The sequence below is a fragment of the Apteryx mantelli genome, chromosome 5, assembly GCF_036417845.1.
Source record: "Apteryx mantelli isolate bAptMan1 chromosome 5, bAptMan1.hap1, whole genome shotgun sequence".
In the NCBI taxonomy this organism is placed as follows: Eukaryota; Metazoa; Chordata; class Aves; order Apterygiformes; family Apterygidae; genus Apteryx; species Apteryx mantelli.
The window spans coordinates 84816146-84834597 of record NC_089982.1 but is presented as its reverse complement, the minus strand read 5'-3'; the positions used below and the strand labels follow the sequence as shown (position 1 = coordinate 84834597).

General features: G+C 44.7%; 1 protein-coding gene across 1 annotated transcript in view; it reads left to right on the top strand.

Annotated features, from left to right (window-relative positions):
- The window catches only part of SLC4A11 (solute carrier family 4 member 11), a 95586-nt gene that overhangs the window by 9384 nt on the left and 67750 nt on the right, over positions 1-18452 (top strand). The window contains exons 2-3 of the mRNA XM_067297217.1: positions 4276-4326; positions 17007-17159. Coding sequence (XP_067153318.1) covers positions 4276-4326; positions 17007-17159 — 204 coding nt within the window. The remainder of the gene's footprint in view (positions 1-4275; positions 4327-17006; positions 17160-18452) is intronic.

The window sequence follows — 18452 nt, the reverse complement described above, 5'->3', positions numbered from 1 at the left end:
AAGAATGTAAGAAATCAGGAAGCATGTCCACTCTGATACTTCCCACTACAGAACGATGGATTTGTCCTAGCCTTAAGACTGAGCACCTTAAACTACAACAAACTTGACTGTCCTAGCCTTAAGACTGAGCACCTTAAACTACAACAAACTTGACTGTCCTACTAGTTAAGTACTGCAAACTTCATATGCCTTTCCCTTGGTGGCTCTTTGAGTCACTGAAACAGCTTCAAGTCAGAAAAAAAAACATTTTTTGAATCAAAGTCTTAACTTATGTCCCTGAAACTAAAGAAACGTGCTTTTTCTCATTTTGCAAGACTTTAGTGGACTTTACCTTTGAATTCAGTGCACATAAGGGATGAAAAAAGCTAGTGAAAAGCTCTTCTATTTATATATTTTTTTCGAAAAAGCAACTGTGGCCTGACACTCTTAATGGCTGTCCAATTTAGTCTCATTTAGGTAGACATCCCTGCAGGGAATATGGTGGGTTGGCAGTAGAAACTAAGTAAACTAACTCATAAAATGAAGAACACGACTTAAATTGTCCAAAGAGCTGTTCCACAGGTTTCTTTGGCAGATGATGGAAGGCGGCATCTTGTCCTGCCTTGGCTGGATAGAGGAAGCAATTGGAGAGTCCGGTTCTCTTCATAGGTGTTCAATGAGGAAAGTCTGAAGAGCTAGAATGTAGATCTCTGGGTGAGATACTAGATTCAGGAAAAGGGAAAATTTGCTGTGTTGTGAATCTTAGTTCCTCAGGGTAATGCTTTCCAACTTTGTCTCTAGAAGCCTGACCTTGTGTCTTGCTGAAATTGCTTTGTTGGATTTTAATTGCTTAAATTTGAGGGAAAACCTGGGGGAAATAAATACTGTGGAAAGGAACGTGCAACACTGCTGCTGTGGATTTGAGAAGTGGGTGTGCTGGTCCAGGAAAAACTCCCACCCTGTAGTAATAAAGCTGCCCCCAGACTGTAGGTCTGCTCCTCTAGGCTGCAAAATCTAGTGCAGGGTCTGATTTATACTTTGTGAAAGCACTCTTGCAACTCTGGGTGAACCCTGGAGCATTGCAATGTTGATCTCTAACATGCTTGGAGTCTTGTATCTCCACCCAGTCTTTCCTAAGCTAAATAAATGCATTGATTACTGCTATGTCTTATAACTGCCCCCTGTTTGGGGTCTTTGAATTTCAAGAGCAGAGGGGAGATAGGGAAAAAGAAATGCAGTTTCTTTTGGGTATGTAGTTGTATTGCTAGGGGAAAGAGGACTAGACTTGCTGTCAGTTCTGCACAGCTTGAACCCATTGGTCCAGTCTTCTGTGAAACATGACTAAGGAGCAGAGACCTCAGGTATTAAATTCCCATAAGCCTTGTGAAAGGAGAGCCACATGAGGCTCACTGATGCTTGACGTGCCGCCTGCTACTCAGCATGCACTTAGGTATGGTCTAGCTGGCCTTGCCCTTAGCTAGCATCCCATAAAAAACAAGATAAGCTTGCTTGTGCCAAACCTGTCAGGGGAGTATAGGGGTGAAGGAGGCTGATGTAAGGAGGAAAGGCATTCATCTCCATCCTCCCCTAATCTGTGTCTCCATTCTGCTCAGTTAAGTGGATCTCACTTTCTCTAGATAGTCTCTAAGACACAGACTGTGTAGCCCCCAGTTTTGCCCTTCCTACCTGCACTTTTACGAATGTGTTGGCCTTTGAGCTAGTCCCGTATTTCTGTGCACATTTGGATTTGTATAAACAACCCCTATCACCTTTTACCTCCTGGGCACACTGTGGTCAGTTATTGATATTAATGTGTTTAGTCCCTTCCGTGGAGGATGCAAGAACTTTTCAAAAGGCTCCAGCACAACTGTTTTGAAGACTGAATCCAGTTGGAGCTATGGGACAGCGTTACGTAGGGAGATGCTAAATTACTGAAGCTGGAATTTAGCCAGGACATAGTGAACGGGCAGGGTGAACGCCTGCTTTTTTCTCTCTCCAAACGTGCCATTGCGTCTTTAATTACAAGGTTAAGACCTCTGTTTTATGACTCATCTGAAAAAACAGCACCTCCAACATAATTGCCTGAGCATGTTGCCTAGGGGACTGTGGCTCATTAGTGACTCAGAGGAAACAGTGCCACCTAATGAAATGCTGTTACCTGCTGTAATACCCCAACCTTGCCCTTTTCATGTCTTATCCGAGCAGTGATCAGACCAGAGTCTCCTGTAAAGGAGTAATGTCAGTCCAGGCAATGCTGTAATTAGGTATTTCTAATGAAGAAAGCAACAGACTCTGAATTTCTGTTCACTGGGCATTACCTAAACCACAGGAGTAGGTGTGCATTCAGTTATCATAAAAGCAAACAGTGTCTTATTCTTTCTAGCAAAGGATGAACGTGTTGCTTTAGACTTTCTCAGAAGTTGTAATGGACATGAGAAATGGGTATGCCATCCCAGGTGGGAATGTCAACCTCTGCTATTCCTTAGGTAATCCTCCTGCCTAGGCGTATTTTGTTTCTCTGAAATACGTAAATGCAATCATTACACAATAAGAGCCTCTTAAACAAAACAAAACAACCTTCCTTTGATCATTAACATGCTAATCAGCCTGGATGGATCTTCTCCTTCCCTTCCAGGTGGAGGGAAACAATTGACTCGTGTAATCGGTGCCCCTTGGCCATGGTGCGTTTGTTCCTCTAACCCATTGTTCTGGGATGAACTTGGAACATTGTGTTTCTGTCTTGGACTAGACACTTGAATTGCCCTGATCTGTGTGTGTGGTTGTGTGTGTGTTTTTTTCTTTTCTTTCAAACTGTTATCAGGGTGTCCCTCCAGGAACCTGTGCAGCTGAATGCTGTCTGCATTGAGCTGGTGCAAACTCTTAGCCATGTTTAGCTGTGACAACTGTGAGGGCTAGAAGTTAGAGAATGGTACTATTGCCAGGGGTGTGACCTGTATCTGTCTGGCACGCAAGGTCCCCTGGTGGACCAGAATGAATTATGATGCTTGGAAGTGTGGCATGATGTGAAGAAAAAGGCACATAACCTGTAAGCCAAGGAAGTTATGGGGTAGAGAAAAGGATCTTTGGGGAACTTGCGCTCTCATACCTCAAACTAAAAGCAGGAAGCCTAATCTGCAGAACAATAAAGCAGGCAAAACCTCTTTCCTTCTTGGCCCAAATTCATCCCAGGCTTGCGTAGGTAATATTTGATTAGCCTAATGAAGTGGGCAAAGACAGTAAACCTATTCCTCTTTCTGATTGCATTTTGGCTGGGAAGAAACACATAAAAAGACAGCATCTAGTAGCTGTTTTCCCAGGGACTGTTCAGGTGACTCTTGCTGAGGACTTGAAGTAGAGCTCTCTTAGCTCACCATGAAATGCAGCATGTACCTGCAAGGAAAGGTTGGTCTTTCCAGCCCACACAATCTGATTTGTCAAATACTTCTAGTATTAAAAACACCAGACTGGGGCTGGGTACCAGATTTTGATCATACCTGAAATAGGTATGTGTGTTCCTATGACATTTGAACATCCCTTTGCTCTGTAAATATCTGTTTTATCAGTAACAATTGTAAAACTGTCTTGCTAGGAAATAAAATATCTTCCACAAGGGAACATGAGGGCTTGGTCCTGGCACTGCTGTGTTTGCAAGCTCAGTTGTGGTCAGCAAGATATTTTTTTCCTCTTCCTTGTGAGACCCTGTTGGTGCAGATGGCATATGCTTGCTGCAGGACCCCAGCTCAGGAAGTTGGCAAAGGAAGGCTAAAGTGTTCTTGTGCTTATCTGCAAGTGCCAAGCACTGGTATAGGGATATCCTAATGATTAGAAGCAGCAGAATAGGATATGAAACCCAGTTTGCTTCTAAATCAAGAGCTGTTTTTTCTAAATTAAACTGGTTCTGTTTGTCCAAGCATAAGATACAACCTGGATTTCATTATGGCTCCTATTAAAAAGGAGTGTCTCAACAGCCTAGCCTGTATTAATATTAGTGTGCAACACTTCTTAATACTTGACAGATCCTGTCCTGATCTTCAGTCTTTCTGTTTTGTGGTCTCAGCACCGGATGCTTGAGATGGTTTAACTTTTTTCAGACAGTGGTCGTGACTGTATAAGATATTCTGGTAAATGCTAAGGTCAATAAACAAAAGGTTAAAGTTGCCACATTCAGAAAAATCCCCAATGCCTGCAGTACTTTGGGGCTAGCTTTCTGCTATATTCAATGCTTACAATGAGTTTAGCAGTAAGGTGAATACATTCAGCATCATGACCCGCATTTCCTCTTTCTGTCTTTTTTAGAGTCTCCACCAGCAGCGATGTCAAGAAATGGATACTTCTTTGAAGAGAGTGGCAAGTATTATTTGACTTATTTATGCATTGTATCTCCTTACAGAGGATGAGCTGGGCTACAGGGTTAGCTGAGAACATGAAACAGGTGATACAAGATCCATTTAGCTTAAAGAGCATTTGAACACAGGATTGAGTGATAGTTGTGTAATCTAGTACTGGCAGCAGACTCTGCATTTTTAAATCCTGTAGATGTTCTAGATATTCAAAGCAGTAAGTAATCATATTGCCAGCAGTGACTATTCTGGGTGGTTCCTTGTTTTTCAAGTTCTTTCAGGATGTTTTCCTGTCATGCAGGCTGGCAACTGTTCTCTGTTTTTCTTTTCTGGAGTTGAGACTGTGTAGGTGTCAGACCCCTCTCAGGGAGATCTTGCCAAGAGCATCAGGCAAATGTTGGATGGCTCCAGTAAATGTACCCTTTAGTCCAAAGTACTCTGAAGGATTTTTCTTTGCAACAAGATTAAGCTGTGGCCTTTGGAAACCTGCATCAACACGGCTGGCTGAGCTCTTGCAGATATCTTGCTGATAAAGGGCGGAAGTATCATACAACTGAGCTAGAAGTGCAGCAAAGTCCCAATTTCATGGTTTTAGAGGAAAAAATCACGTGCAGGGGATTATTAGGGAGACATTGCATTGAGATACTAATTCAAGACTAACCTCTTCAGGATGTTTTCTCTAAGGGCCTGGGATTTCTTGCCCTTGGAAAGGTGCAGTGCTGGGAGTACTCAGAATTTCTAAATGGTGCGAGCACAGGACTAAAATGCTTCAGTTATATAGGCTTGCAGATGCTTGTAGTTGTCACAGTGATCTTTCTTGTTCCAGGGGCTAAGCCATCTGGGAAGGGGAAGCTTGAATATACACTGGATACAGCTGCATTACATCTAGCATTACTATTGACAGCACTTCCTTTGGCACTGGCTCCCTTGCCTTCACTGAAAGTGTTATATGGAGCCAATTTCTAGGAGTGAAAGGATGAAACTGGAAGCAAGTACTCAGCCTCAGTAAGAGGTCTCTTCTGAAACCTGGATCTAGTCTCAGAAGGGCAGGAAGTAGTGCCTAATCTCAGGAAGGCTTTGTTTCCCTGCTCTTTGCAGGTTTTCTGAGGGCATGTGGGACATGAAGCTTGGGTAGCCCTGCTGCTTCCCTCCTTGGCTTGCTTTGTGGCTGTTTTGGATATGGTTGGTGCTTTTTTGAAGAATGGGAAAGAAAGAGGGTGTTCTGGGTTGGGACCTGGAGAGATGACTAAGCCTCTAGCTGAGAGCAGCATAAGGCTCCCTCAGGTCTTGGGGAGAAGGTGCCAGTGTACAGTTTGGAGGAAGGACAAAGGCTATTGTCTTCCAGAGCTGCCTACTTTGTCCTTAGCCCTTCTACCAGAGGGAATGCCAGTGCAGGTGTCTGTCTTAGCACAGTAAACTGGAAAGGCTTTGTATGCCCACTTCCAGGACATAGTTGCCTTTAGCACATCAACTCAATGTCTTGAATTTTCCTCCAGCTGGCCTAAATAAGTAGACACCTGGATATTTTTGGAGCACATGGTTGCAGTCATGGCAGTCCCTGTAAAAGCTCTCCTATTTGCTATATCTTTTTTGTCACCTTGTGGTCATGAGAATTTATTTTGCCTAATTGTATTACCCAGTTTCCTCCTTGGTCTCATTGGTAGCTCAAAGGTATATCTCCCAAGAACTCCATGACATTGTGCATGGTTTTTCCCTGTTATGCTTCTGTGTGGTTTGGAGGAAGAAGGGAAGGTTGCTTGCAAGTTCCTCTTAAGTCTGTATGCAATATAAAAACACTGATTGTAATTGAAAATATGGTGGATCCCTTGGTTAGTTTGCCTCTAAATCTGCTGTAATTTTTATTCTTCAGAGCCCTCTAGTTATACAAACTGACCTTTCTTAAAAGTTCAGTTGGTGTTAGGGTGATGAGTCACCTTTTATTACCTGATTTCACTGAGGGATCATGGTTTTTTTCACAGAAATTAGGAATGCCATATCTAGGGGGTTGCCAAGATGCGTATTCACATTGCCCTGCAAGGCAGTTCTTTGGCTTTTTATGTATACGAGTTTCAAACAATCTTGAGGGCTTGCCTGAAAACAAAGAATTTATCTTTTCACATAGTTTCAAAACTGCTCATTTTGAAATGGAGCTATGTAATCGTTAAGCTGTTTCTTGGCACCATGTGCTGCTGTTCTGATAAGCCAGTTCAGTATGGAGATAGATGCTCTTGCCCCACCTTTAAAATAAAAAACTTCAAGCACCTTTCCTAGGCTGTGAAACAGCAACTCATCCTTGGTTCTCCTTAGCACTCACATTTTCCTCTTGCTTAATAGAGAACTATTTTGTCATACGATTGCTCTTTGCACAGTCAAACTTCTTTCCTTATCTGCTCCTGAAATCTCACATTTGTATTGTTTTCTATATCCTCTAGTAATTAGGATGCTTTGTTTTTTTGACTAAATCTGAGGCTCTGTTCTAAGAGCATGTCTGTCTTTGCCAGCTTTTTCTTACCCTTGTGTTCTCAAGAGCGGCTGCAGAGAGGTTAAAACTTAAAGCTGGAACTTCTGTTTTAGCTAAAATTGAAGTCACTGCTGCAGCACCAAAGCAGTGCTTTGTAAGATTCTCATGGATATTTATCATCCTTAAGAACTTACTGAAATATGTAATAATTCGTAGTTCTGTTACTGAGGAGCTGAAGAAAGCCCTGGTAGGATTTTCCATTTATGGATGCTATTCTGAAAGCCCGGACAGTTGTTAAGGTGTCCCTGGATGTACCAACTTACTTGATAAGTTAACTAGCTAAAAATGTGGAAAGTCTATCTAAGGAGAAGCTTATTTTTGTGAAGAAGTGTACATGAAAGTAAACCAGAGCCCATGTCTTCAGACACAAGTTCCAGGTTTCCAGTATCTTCCAGTTCTCCAGTATTTCTGGAAGAACTTGACCTTTGTGGTCTTTAGGGTGTTGCAGAAGGTAGATGCACATGATATGCCTGGAAGAATATTCCATTTAATGGCTGGCTCTGTAGAGGCCAACAGCAAGAGAGGAAAAATGAGAAAAGTCCATGTGCTCAGTTAGAAGTTTCTGGTAATGGAACGTATGGTGGTGGTTAGCCACCTTCTGTTTTGACCCATATATTTCATCAGATTTAATAATTGTCCTCTGACAGAAATACCTTGTTGATTAAAATACATGTGTTTTTTCATCCTTTTGCGTCAGTGGAACAAGTCTCTTGTACACACAAATGAACAAAGTCTGGCACAGCACAGCAGTATTTGGTGTTCCTCCCTGCCCCATGCACAGGCAGTGCATTTAAGTCACTTGAATCTTCAGCAAGGTTGCCTGTCAAATGATTCTTCTTCCTGGCAAATTTAAGTGACTAATTAGATGATTGTATAGACCCAATCCAAACCTGAACATAATTGGAGCCCTGATGAAATGTGACTTGGCAATCAATGTTCAGAGTAACTCATCAAGCCCTGCATTGTGTCTCAGCCATCAGGACCTCCTATGCTCTGGTGTCAAAGGGAGGGGTGCGTATCCTGTGCTCACTACCAGTGGATTAGCTCCAAAGAAATTGATATTAGCTGTAAGTGACTAAATTCTCCTAATGTGTGATGAGCTTTCTAATTGACCCAGGAACTTTCTATGATAAAAGATAGAGCTGCAGGCTTTCGTAATTCCTCTTGCAAAATCCTAAGGAAGGAATCCTAATATAGAGTGGGGATATCTGAATTGTGTCATTGTTTTAAAGCTGGCTCAACAGACATTGCAGCATAAATCTTGTCTTCCAGAGCAAATCCCTTACTGTTTGGTCTCCTCTGACTTATTAATTGGTTTTGCTCACACAATAAATAGCAGCTGTGCTGAAGGGCCCCAAGGCCCCAGTCTGGCTTGGGGTGTTTGGATATATTTTATCTACTTGTTTTTGTTTTTCAGTTTGCAGTTCAGTTTGGTATGTGGGTTGTGTGGGGGTTTTTTAATTGCCTTTATCTATCTTTGAATTGTTTGCCTAACTAGGAGATTAATCTGAATATCTTTGTAAAAACAAATCCTTTCACAATGAGTTTCCCTGATGAGATGCCCAGTTTACCAGCAGGAGATGCACTACTGCTACCTATGGAGAGCTGGAGGTGACAGCTTTCAGATCTCTTGCAGATTTTCTTTTTTTGAGAACTGTCTATCAGGTGGCCTATGTTAAAACGAACTCTCCTGATTTTATTTTTTGTGGATTCTGGTACAGAACTGAAATTCCATGTGCTGCTGTGTTTTATAAAAAAACAAAACAAGAAAAACCAAAAACAGAGCCCCACTGAATTACTTGGATTATTCACAACATTTCCTAGAAATCTGGCTGCAAAATACAATACTGGAATTAATTCAAAAGTGCCTGGGTGTTTTTTGGGGTTTTGTTTGGAATTTTTTTTGTAGCAGATCAGCTCTTTCAGTTCTGTTATGAATTATTACTGAAGTGGCAGGGGAAAGTTTATATTTTATCTGGCTTTTCATAACAAAAGACAAATACAAAATAGGGTGGGAAACATACAACTGAGATGCTATGGCTGGCCAGTAGTGGAGGTATGTCTGTCACTTCAAGGAGGCACATCTGCTCTTAGTGACTCACCTGTTAAACACTTTCTATCTCTGTTTTCTAGAAAGGTTGATTTTACTGGTGGTCTTGGAGCACTCAAAGTTTAGGTAATGGGTTGACATCTCCATAGCAGGCGGCCTTGCCTACAGAAGGGAGAAAGCCCTCATCTGCTGGGCTTGCAGTGATTCCTCAACAGCCTAGAAGCATCACCCAACCCTTCCCTAGCTCTTCTGACCCTTGAACTACCTGTGGAGGGCCTGGAGACAGGACACTTCTATAAAACCCATCTAGATGGTCCAGAGAAGTAGTCATTCACCAACCTGTTCCAACTCATACCACTGGCTTCCTAAAAGATGTCTCTTAACAAGTATAGGAGGTAAACTGGGGAAGTCCACTGGACCCCTCTTGCTAATGTCAGCACCAGTCCCACAACAGCCCAACAACACAGCCTGCGAACAACCCTAATCTGAGCTTATCTTTCAGGCTGGCATAAACTCTGTCCATGTGGCTGCCTGTTGGATGCTTGGTAAATCTCCTTAGGGTAAAAATAGTCTTGCCAGGGAATCTCTCAGCCATGAATCAAAGGAAAAGCTTAAAATTCTAGCAAGTATCCAGCTGTATGCAGAGCTGCTTTATTTAATCAGCATGGCCTAAATGTTTAATTTTGTGGGAGACAGCCTTGCAAAATGTGACTTGATAGCAGCCTCTGGAGAGTATTGCCCTGTGGCTACAACACTGCGATTGTTCTTGTCTCTGACACTGAGTAATTTCTTAGTAAGAGGGGGATTTTTTCATGACTGCTTTTCAGACTGTTGTGATGAAAAATAGCTGGTGAAGGTTATTTCTTAAGTTTAACCTCTGCAGGCAGGTGTAAACTTAGGCAAATACTTGCCTAAAAGACTGTTCTGTCCATATAATTGGCCTCATTTTGCCTCCCCCCAAAAAAATCAGTTTAAGTAATTATGCCGAAATCAGTATATGAGATGTGACCAGAAGCTTGCCTTGGCGGGGGGGGGGGGGGGGGGGTTGTGCACATGTGTGAGCAGGGTGTGATTTAAACCTCTGTTTCTGGAATATTGTGCAGACCAGAGAAATAGTGATGATTGTACAAAGTGCTTCCCTGTCTCAGGAATCCCATGATTGCTTTTCCCTTAACGCAGGGAATTCGAGTGTTTTCCCTGAGAGGTACAGTGATTCCACAAGCCTGAGATGCTTGGAGTGCACTTTCTGATAACTAGAAGCTCAGGCTGATCATTTTAGCTCAGGCTAATTAAAACCTCAGTCTGTCTTGAAAATTAGTGTCTATTTTTGGTAAAGCTAGCTGAAATCCACAGGAGTGGGGGAAATCAGATGAAGATTTTTAAGAAGCTTAATGCCTGTATCGCAACTATTTTTTAGGCTGATATGAGACAGAACTAAGGTGGTCCGAGTATCTTAACATTGCATTGTATCAGAGAATTGGGTACTTGGAGAACCAGACCTGGCTTTAGGGCAGCGTCTCTATTCCAGCTGGTGTTTTTTGCCTTTAAAGCTATTGAGTATGTATCCTTACCTGTCCTGTTGTTCCTCCATAATTAACCTGTAATTCTTTGGAGAAAGTGGACACAAATAGGTCTTGGGCTGTTCTAAAACCAGAACTCGCAAACCTCTGTGCTCAACTAAGACTGCTATAGAGCTGAGCTAAGCTATTTGGCTTATGTGAGGCCTATGGCTTGAAATGGTAAGAGGGAGGCCAACGGTTGGATTTCTGTTCTGAATGGATCAGGCTCAGTAACAACCATTTCTAAAGTAGCGATACTGGAAGGAAAGCCTTTCCTTTTTTTTCAGGGGAAAGTGACTGGAGCTGCTGAATCCAACAGGAGCAGTGCCATATCATTGCACTCATATTCTGGCAGGTTGACCACAAGTGCTTTCCTGCAAAACCAATAAAAGGGGCTATCCTGAAGCTCACTGCATTCTGTGCCTAGAAAATCACTTAAACCTGAGATGTCTTCTAACATGACTAGCTTATCTTGCTGAATTGCCAATCATAAGTGCTCAAAAGAATCTCTTAATGTATTTTAGCTTTCTGGCTTTTTGAAGAGTTTTCATGGGAGAGGGGAACTATAATTTCTTAAACAGATGCTATCGCATGATTCTGGATTTTGAGGCTTTAAGGAAGTCACCAACTGCTGTGGGACTTTGATTTGACTGAGGGAATAGTCATTGCTGTGCAAGCAAAAGTACTATAATTGAGAATGTTTTTTCTGGACTTGTAGTTAGACTGCCTTGGAAATTGAGGGTAAAATTAGTGTGTTCAGACAATTGCTTTGAGTATTGGTAGTGTTAACATGGTATATATGGTCCTTCAGAAATCCAGCAAACTTTTCCTGAGACTTGACAGAAATCAATAACCTTAGAAAAGCTGAGATCGAAGCTCATCAGCTTTGTCCCGCTAATCCAGCTACATGGATATGTACCTTAATCTCATCTATGTAACTGCTACTAAAACAGTAGGAAAAATTTCTGAGAAATTCTTATATAGCTTGCATGTGCCCAGAGCTATACAACATCTGGGCAATGCCAGAAGGAGAAATGCCTGACCTGCTGAAAAAACTCCTTGGATGTGTTGTCTGCCTTGCTGTGCATGCATCAAAGTCTGGACAGATATTTTGTACTTCTAACCTCCTGGTTAGCACACATGCTTGCAGATGCAAATGTTGGCTAATATACAGTGCTTGGTTTTGTGCCTCCTACAAGGAACACCAAAACATTATGGCAGGGCTCTGTCTGGCATGAGTTTCCTAACCTGGGATGTGAGATGATAATGTGTTACAGATGGTCTCTCAGCCTTAATTTCTAAGGCTTGGATGAGCAAAGTGAAGTTACCTGCCATTGCAATTTAAAACCATGATGGCCAAGGTACTGGGCGCTTGGCTCATGTCCTTTGAAAAATGTCCCCGAGCTGCTGACCTAGCATGCTTGTGCTGGAGGAGCAGGGGGACAAGGGGAGGGGGGGGGGCCTTCAGGATTCGTGATAACTGAGGCTGTTTGTTTGTTTTGTGTGGTTTTTCTCCCCCTGCCCCAAGCTGCTGACTTCTGCTAGGCTAACCACTTGGGAGGAGGGTTTTGTATGCTTAACCACTCTACTGTGGGGCTATTCTTTCAGCCAAAATAGTTTTCTCCTTAGAAGGAGGGTTCAAGAAAGAAAAGCAAACCATGCAAAAACATAACCCTAACCCACCTCTCTGCTGGCTATGGTGCTGTTCAAAAGTTTGGGGGAAAGACTGACTAAAAACTGACAGGAAAGGTGTTCATCATGGGTATAGCTTTAGTTCTGCTGGGAGGCTGAGCTTGACAGTTAAAAGATTTCAGCTTCCTTGGAGAGGTCTGCAGCCCCTGGGCTGTGAGTGCTGCTTGCACAGAGCAATTAAGCTTTTCTGGAGAACATGTGTGAGGTTGAAGTGATGCTTTCTTGTAACCTTTGTTCTGCTGATTTTATTGCTGCAGCTACCAGATACCTCTCCCAGCTCTGCCTTAGCAGTAATGCCACCTTCAATTGCTGCAGCTCATTTTGCCATTCTTCCCATCAGAGCCCAGGGCTATTAAAACACAACTTGGAAGCAAAAGAGCTGCAGTGAAACACCTTGTCCAGGTTGGGAGAGGGTTGTTAGTGGCAGGACTTGAGGGTAGTGAGGGAAAGAGGTGTGAAGAAGCTGGAGGTGATGGGAGTAACAGCAAGAGCAGGGCATGAGTTACTAGAAGGTGCAGTCCTCTGGTGCACCCTGCCCCCATGTCTGGGGCCACTTGGGACATCTGTCTCCAGCAGAGTCCTTGCACAAGCCCAGATGGCACATGTGAAATGAGCAGCTCTTCTGTGCTTCTCCTGTGAAGTGCAATAACAAGGCTGAAGTGGTTCAGTCCTGCTCTGAAGCCTGATGGAAAAGTCTTGAAGTTTGCCAAGGCTCATTGCTGTTATGTTGAGGTGCTTTAGCTGTCTAGTTTGTCCTTCAGCATGATTTCAACTTTGGGGATGAGTTAATGGACAAGGAATTATTACAAGTGCTCTGCTTCTGAGAGGGGAATGTTTCCATCTTTCTTCCCAGCACCCCTATAAAATGAGGGGGATTACTTTCACATTACAGATGGTGGGCTGAGGCACAAGACTTAGGGTCAAGGCATCTGTACTTTTGGCTGCCCAATGAGAGGAGTGTTTTTTGTATTTCCCTGGTGTCCTTTAGTGCTGCAGCACTGAATGAGGGTGCTGGTTTTGTCTGCAGCTGCAAGTCTGTTGCAGTCCTTGGCCTCATGTGCTTCATGCCTTGCATATGAAGGGGGTGAGGGGATCATCCTGATCCCAGGATCAGATCTTCAAGGTGCAGGAGGGCTGCGTCTATCTTGCTCAGCTAGCCTTAACTCAATTCTGACTCTGGCAGCTTCCTGTAACCCTGTGTTTTATCACTTGTGAGGTGGCACTGTGGCCTCTCTAGATATAAATTGCATGTGTGTATACAGACCAAGCTTTTTCCTTCCATCTTTTTGCTATGGGAACTATTTCTTCCAGGCCAGCACCCTGCTGTTGGGGTTAATCCCTGCAGGGTGGCTCACAACATGAGGTTGGGCCTTGGCTGTAGATGACTTGCTGCCATCCATGAAGCTTAGTGCCAAGCAAAGAGAGGGCATTAGCAGTGTGCCTGTGACTTCTTCTGAGGGCTCCCCCTGAAAAAAAGGCACTATCTGGTACCTCCACTTAGCAAAAATTATTTTCTATAGGCAAAACTACTATATTTCAGTCTGAAGGGGCACTTTGTGTTCAGAGGTCTGACTTGCTGCTGTGGAGCATCTCCTAGCACTTAGGCAAATGCTGGCTTTGAATGAAGATAGCAATCTGCAATAATGTACATGGGGTCACCACCTTTGAGGTCTTATAGCAGAATCCTTCTCCTAGCCAATTTCAGGTAGTATGCAAAGGTGTGTCATGTTCCCCCCCTCTCCCCCCCATAACTGTTTGTACACAAGCTAAAAAGTGCTGCCAAGCTGCTCCATATGGAAACCTGATCAATATTTATCAGTTCAAATACAAGCATCTGAAGGCAGCCAAATTATGCAATGTCTACATTGGATCCTGCTCCAAACTGCTTTAAAACACAAATCAAACCTCCAGGAGATCTGAACAGATTCTGTTGTCACCCACAGCGTCTGTGGTAGTCAAGCAGCATAAGGGTGGCACTTGGCTATCCCTTGGGATGGTGGGAAAACTGCTGCCAGGGTTGGAGATGATTATTGAACCCTGCTCAGAGGGAAAGGAAAGTGTATCTGCCAGGCACACAGAAGGCACCTCAGTATTTTTCTTTTATCTTAAGGTGACCCACGCTTGACAGGAGCGAGTCACTTGCATTTTAGAATCTCGGAGTCGAAGGCTGAAGGATTCAAAATGGGAGTGGTTTGAAGCCTTGAGGCAGTTCAGTGACAAAGCAGACACCTGTCTGGGAGCTCAGTTCCTGTACAGCCTGAGTTCAGGATTTTTTGCAACGCAAGTGTTTTGTTCATCCCTTGCCCAAGGGACGCAATGATCAGCTGCCTTTTGTTCTGCTCTTTCCTCCCCCAAAGAGGGAGGAACCGAGGATGCTTCCCTTGCCAGAGTCCTCAGTGACCTCTGCCCAACCCTGTGGTCTTACTCCACCCTTGCCCTTCTTCCAGCTCCTGCACTGTTTCTTCCCATCTCCAGCCCACTCTGCTTTTAGGACCCACTGCTGCCATTTCTTCATTTAGCCAGTTGCAGAAGGCTTGGGAAGCAAATGGATAACCTTCTCACGGCTTGGCTCTTACCCATTTGTGCCTTAACTGCATTGGGATGCTGGAAAAGCTCAGCTGCCAGCTCTGCAGCTGGGATAAAGCAGTATTGTGTGCTTAAACCATTTCGGCCCCTGTGTGCCTTTAGTCTGACCTGCTAAGGAGGAAGAAGGGAGATGTGCAGACCTGTTGTGGCAACTTATTTGGAGCCACTGTCCTGGATATGCCTAAGATTAAAAGGTCAGGCAGTGGCAGACATCCCTGTCTGCCCCCATGGGCACTGCTATGAGTCGCTGAGGCCTAAATCACTGCAGTGTGTAAGGGAGCTCAACTAATACCAAGATTTGCTGAGAGCTCTAATAATATCTGCAGGGGCAACTGGTGCTGTCTACAGCTGGGGGAAATCAGTGATCCAAGTTGGAAAGGGTGACTTCTGTGCCAGTCAGGCTGGTCAGGGTTAGGGATGAGAAATGCATCCAGCTGTTATGACCATGGATGGGCTGAGTCTGCTTGAAGGGGTGGTTTTGCCAGAGCCATCAGGCTAATGCTCAACTTTCTTTGTTAAATAGCCACTGTCACCTCCTCAAAAGGTATTTTTAACATGCCAATCCTATATGCCTTACCGAGGGTGGCAGGGGGAGGACTGGAAATGGGTCAATTGTCCTCGAGTGACTGCCATCCACAGAGGGAAAGACCTCCTTGGGTGGTGCCTACAGTGGCACGATACCTATGTTTAGATATTTCTTATACTCTCTTCATTCCTATGCTCTCATCCCACTTCTCTTTGGGTGCTTTAGTCCAATTTCTGCCTTGCAGAGAGGAAAAAGCTGCCTAAACCCCATCGGTAGGGGAGGGCAGCACATTCTGTGCATTTTGCTGGCTGTTTGGGAGGTAGAGGTGGGGAATGGGAAACAAACTAAGCTTTTGCTGGGCTTCTCCCTGCCTTGGATAAGCAGTTTAGAGCAGAAGTCACTTGAAGGTTTAAGTGTTCTGGACCCTGGGACAGGCCAGGGTACTCCTCAGAAGATGCCAAGTGTGTGTTATTAGTCAGTACTTGAGGATAAGTACAAATGTCAGGACGTAGCTTGCAGCAGGAAGTGCTGCAGTCTGTGTCCTGGTTCATCAAGTTCCTGTTTGTGGCTTCTTCCTTCACAGCTTGTTTTTGCAGTGGCAAGCAGTCTGCTTGATATCCTTCAAGAATGTGTAGCTTTTAACTGCTGCTCTTGGTGCTGTTGCATCTACACTTGCTTGTATGAGGCTTTTTAAAAAAAAAAAAAGCTATCAATATTTTTAGTTTCCATTCAAGTCTGTGCCTTGGAGCTCATCCTTTTCATTTTGCTACAGTGCCTAAAGCAAGCTAATGAAATATATCCCTCCTGCTTCAAATTAGGCATAAAAGACTTGTCAGAAAATGGGTAGAAGCTGCTGAATAATTCTAGTAATGTAAAAATTGACATTCTATAATGTCTCTAATTCTTCTAATTAAACATGATACATGAACACTCCACAGGAGTCCTCCAGCTGCTTCGGAATAAAACGTTGCAGTGCGCCAGTTTGCTGCTGGAAAAAGACTAGGTTAAGCTGTAATTACAAGTGTTGCAGAAGGATAAAGAATTGTCCATTGTAATTAACAAACTCATCTAGCTTTCTCGGTGTCGATGCCTCCTCCGACCTGTTCCTTGGCTCCACGGGGAGCGCCAAGTCTGTCTGTATCAGGTGTCTCCTTGGAAACCTTTCTCCTCAGTTTCAAGTTGTGAAGTTGGGTGGAAAATGACTGCAGCGCTAGTAACTCGAGCTGGTGAATAAGTCGAGTCTGAGGGAGGTGGGTGGGCTGAGGCCAAGGCACAGCTCTTGCTTCAGCGTTACGGCCTTCGTCCAGATTTTTTGGTCTCGGCGGAGTGAGACGTCTGTGTGGATCTGCAAGCCATGTCCTTGACTTGGGGTGGCCGCAGTGTCAGGACCTCCGTGTCCCCCACGCTTCTGAAAACAAACAAAAAAGACGAACCTAGAGGTTTTTGTCCATGCTCCCCTAGCTGAGTTTTAACACTTTCTAAACTATTTCCTCCCAATATCGATATTTCCTGCTCGATGGGCAGACTTCAGTGGACAACTGAGCCCCTGGAGCCCCTCACGCTGATGGAGCCGTTGCCCAAGAGCAAGGCCGGCGTTAGCCGCCACGGGCTGCCTCTCCCCAGCACGGGGGTGACTCTTGGCACCGTGTCGCCCACCCTGATTTTGGCACAGGGCTTTGGACGCAGGCAGGGGCTGCGGGCGGCGCCACGTTGGTCAACTCCTCCTCCTCCTCTGCCATCTTCTCGCCCGCAGGGTACCTCAAGTGCGACACGGACGATGGCTGCGAGGCCAAGGAGGAGGCGGGGGGCGAGGAGCTCTTCGACACGGTGAACTCCTCCATCGTCTCAGGCGACAGCATCCGCTTCTTCGTTAACGTCAACCTGGAGGTGCCGCCCAACGTCGCTGGTGAGTAGGGCCCGTTTCAGGGCAGGAATTAAATAATAAATTAAAAATAATAATAATGGAGGCTGGTGTAGTTTCTCTGGAAAAACTCGTACCTGTGCTAACTTTTTAACGGCGATGTTTGGAAAAACCCTGACTGAAACGAGGCTCCTGAGGCGGCCTTCGGCCCCCTGTGTGAAGCATCCTGGCTCCCCCCCCCCCCTTTTTCCTCAAAAAGAGGGGAAAAGCAGCATGTAAAGCTGAGGTGTTGCTGGAAAACGGCAGGTTGCTGCGAGGTCAGAGACAGGCCGGGGGGAGGGGCCGAGCGGTGCCTCTGGGGCCTGGTGGCTGCTGCAGCTGCTGCGGGCTGAAAGATGTTTTTATAGCGAAAATCGGTGTTTTGCTGAGCGGTGTGCGTGTGGGAGACCCTCTAAGTAGCTCTAATGCGACTGCGTTCTCTGGGGCTTCGGAAAACACGGGGTGGGTTTGGGGGGGGGGGTTGTTTTTTTTAATGGTGCTTTAAATTTCCTTAGGAAACAACACTTGAACAGAGTCAGGCCTGCGGGTTCATCCCAGTCGATTGCTGGTCTCCAGCAGCCAGAAAAGAGAAAATAAACGGGGAAAAAATAGTAAAGAAATAGGTGAAGCAAGCGTGTTGGGTGTTTTGAAGCTGTGTTTACCCCTTTCGTGTTTAATAGTCCCGGACAGACACAACTGGCCCCACTGTGTTTAGATATCAAAAATGAGGAGGAAACAGGTCTGTTGGAGGTGTCTAATGGAGGTCAGCTCTCTTGAACGTGAGGCCGGTGACCCGCCTCGGTGCCAGCGTAGCTTTGCGTTAGCGTTGGTAAAGGTGGTGGCTGTTCCCACGCTGAGCGGGGTAACAGTGCACCCCCGAGACCGTGGCGTGTTATGTCTAGGCCAGTCTATATCCTAACTCCTCAGGAAGGTGCAATCCGTGGGATAACATGCTTTGGGCAAAGCCCGATGGCTTTTGGCACTAGCCAGAAGGCCGCTGACCCCAAACTTGGCCAGTTTATCAGTGAACGTTCAAAGAAAGCGTTGATCGTGTAGGGGCATCCAATGTTGTAACTAGATTTTGGGGTTGGACTAGAAGATCTCCAGAAGTTCCTCCCAACCTCAACCATTCTGTGATTATTTTCGGTATATCAGCAATATGCTGTTGTATTACGCTCTGTTTACAAATATCAAGCTGCCTGCTCCAGGTTTAGGGCCCAAGTGCCAAACTCCCCGCAAATATGCATAGGTAATATCTGTGCCCCCTACAAGGCAGGCTTTCCATGTGGTGGAAGAGGA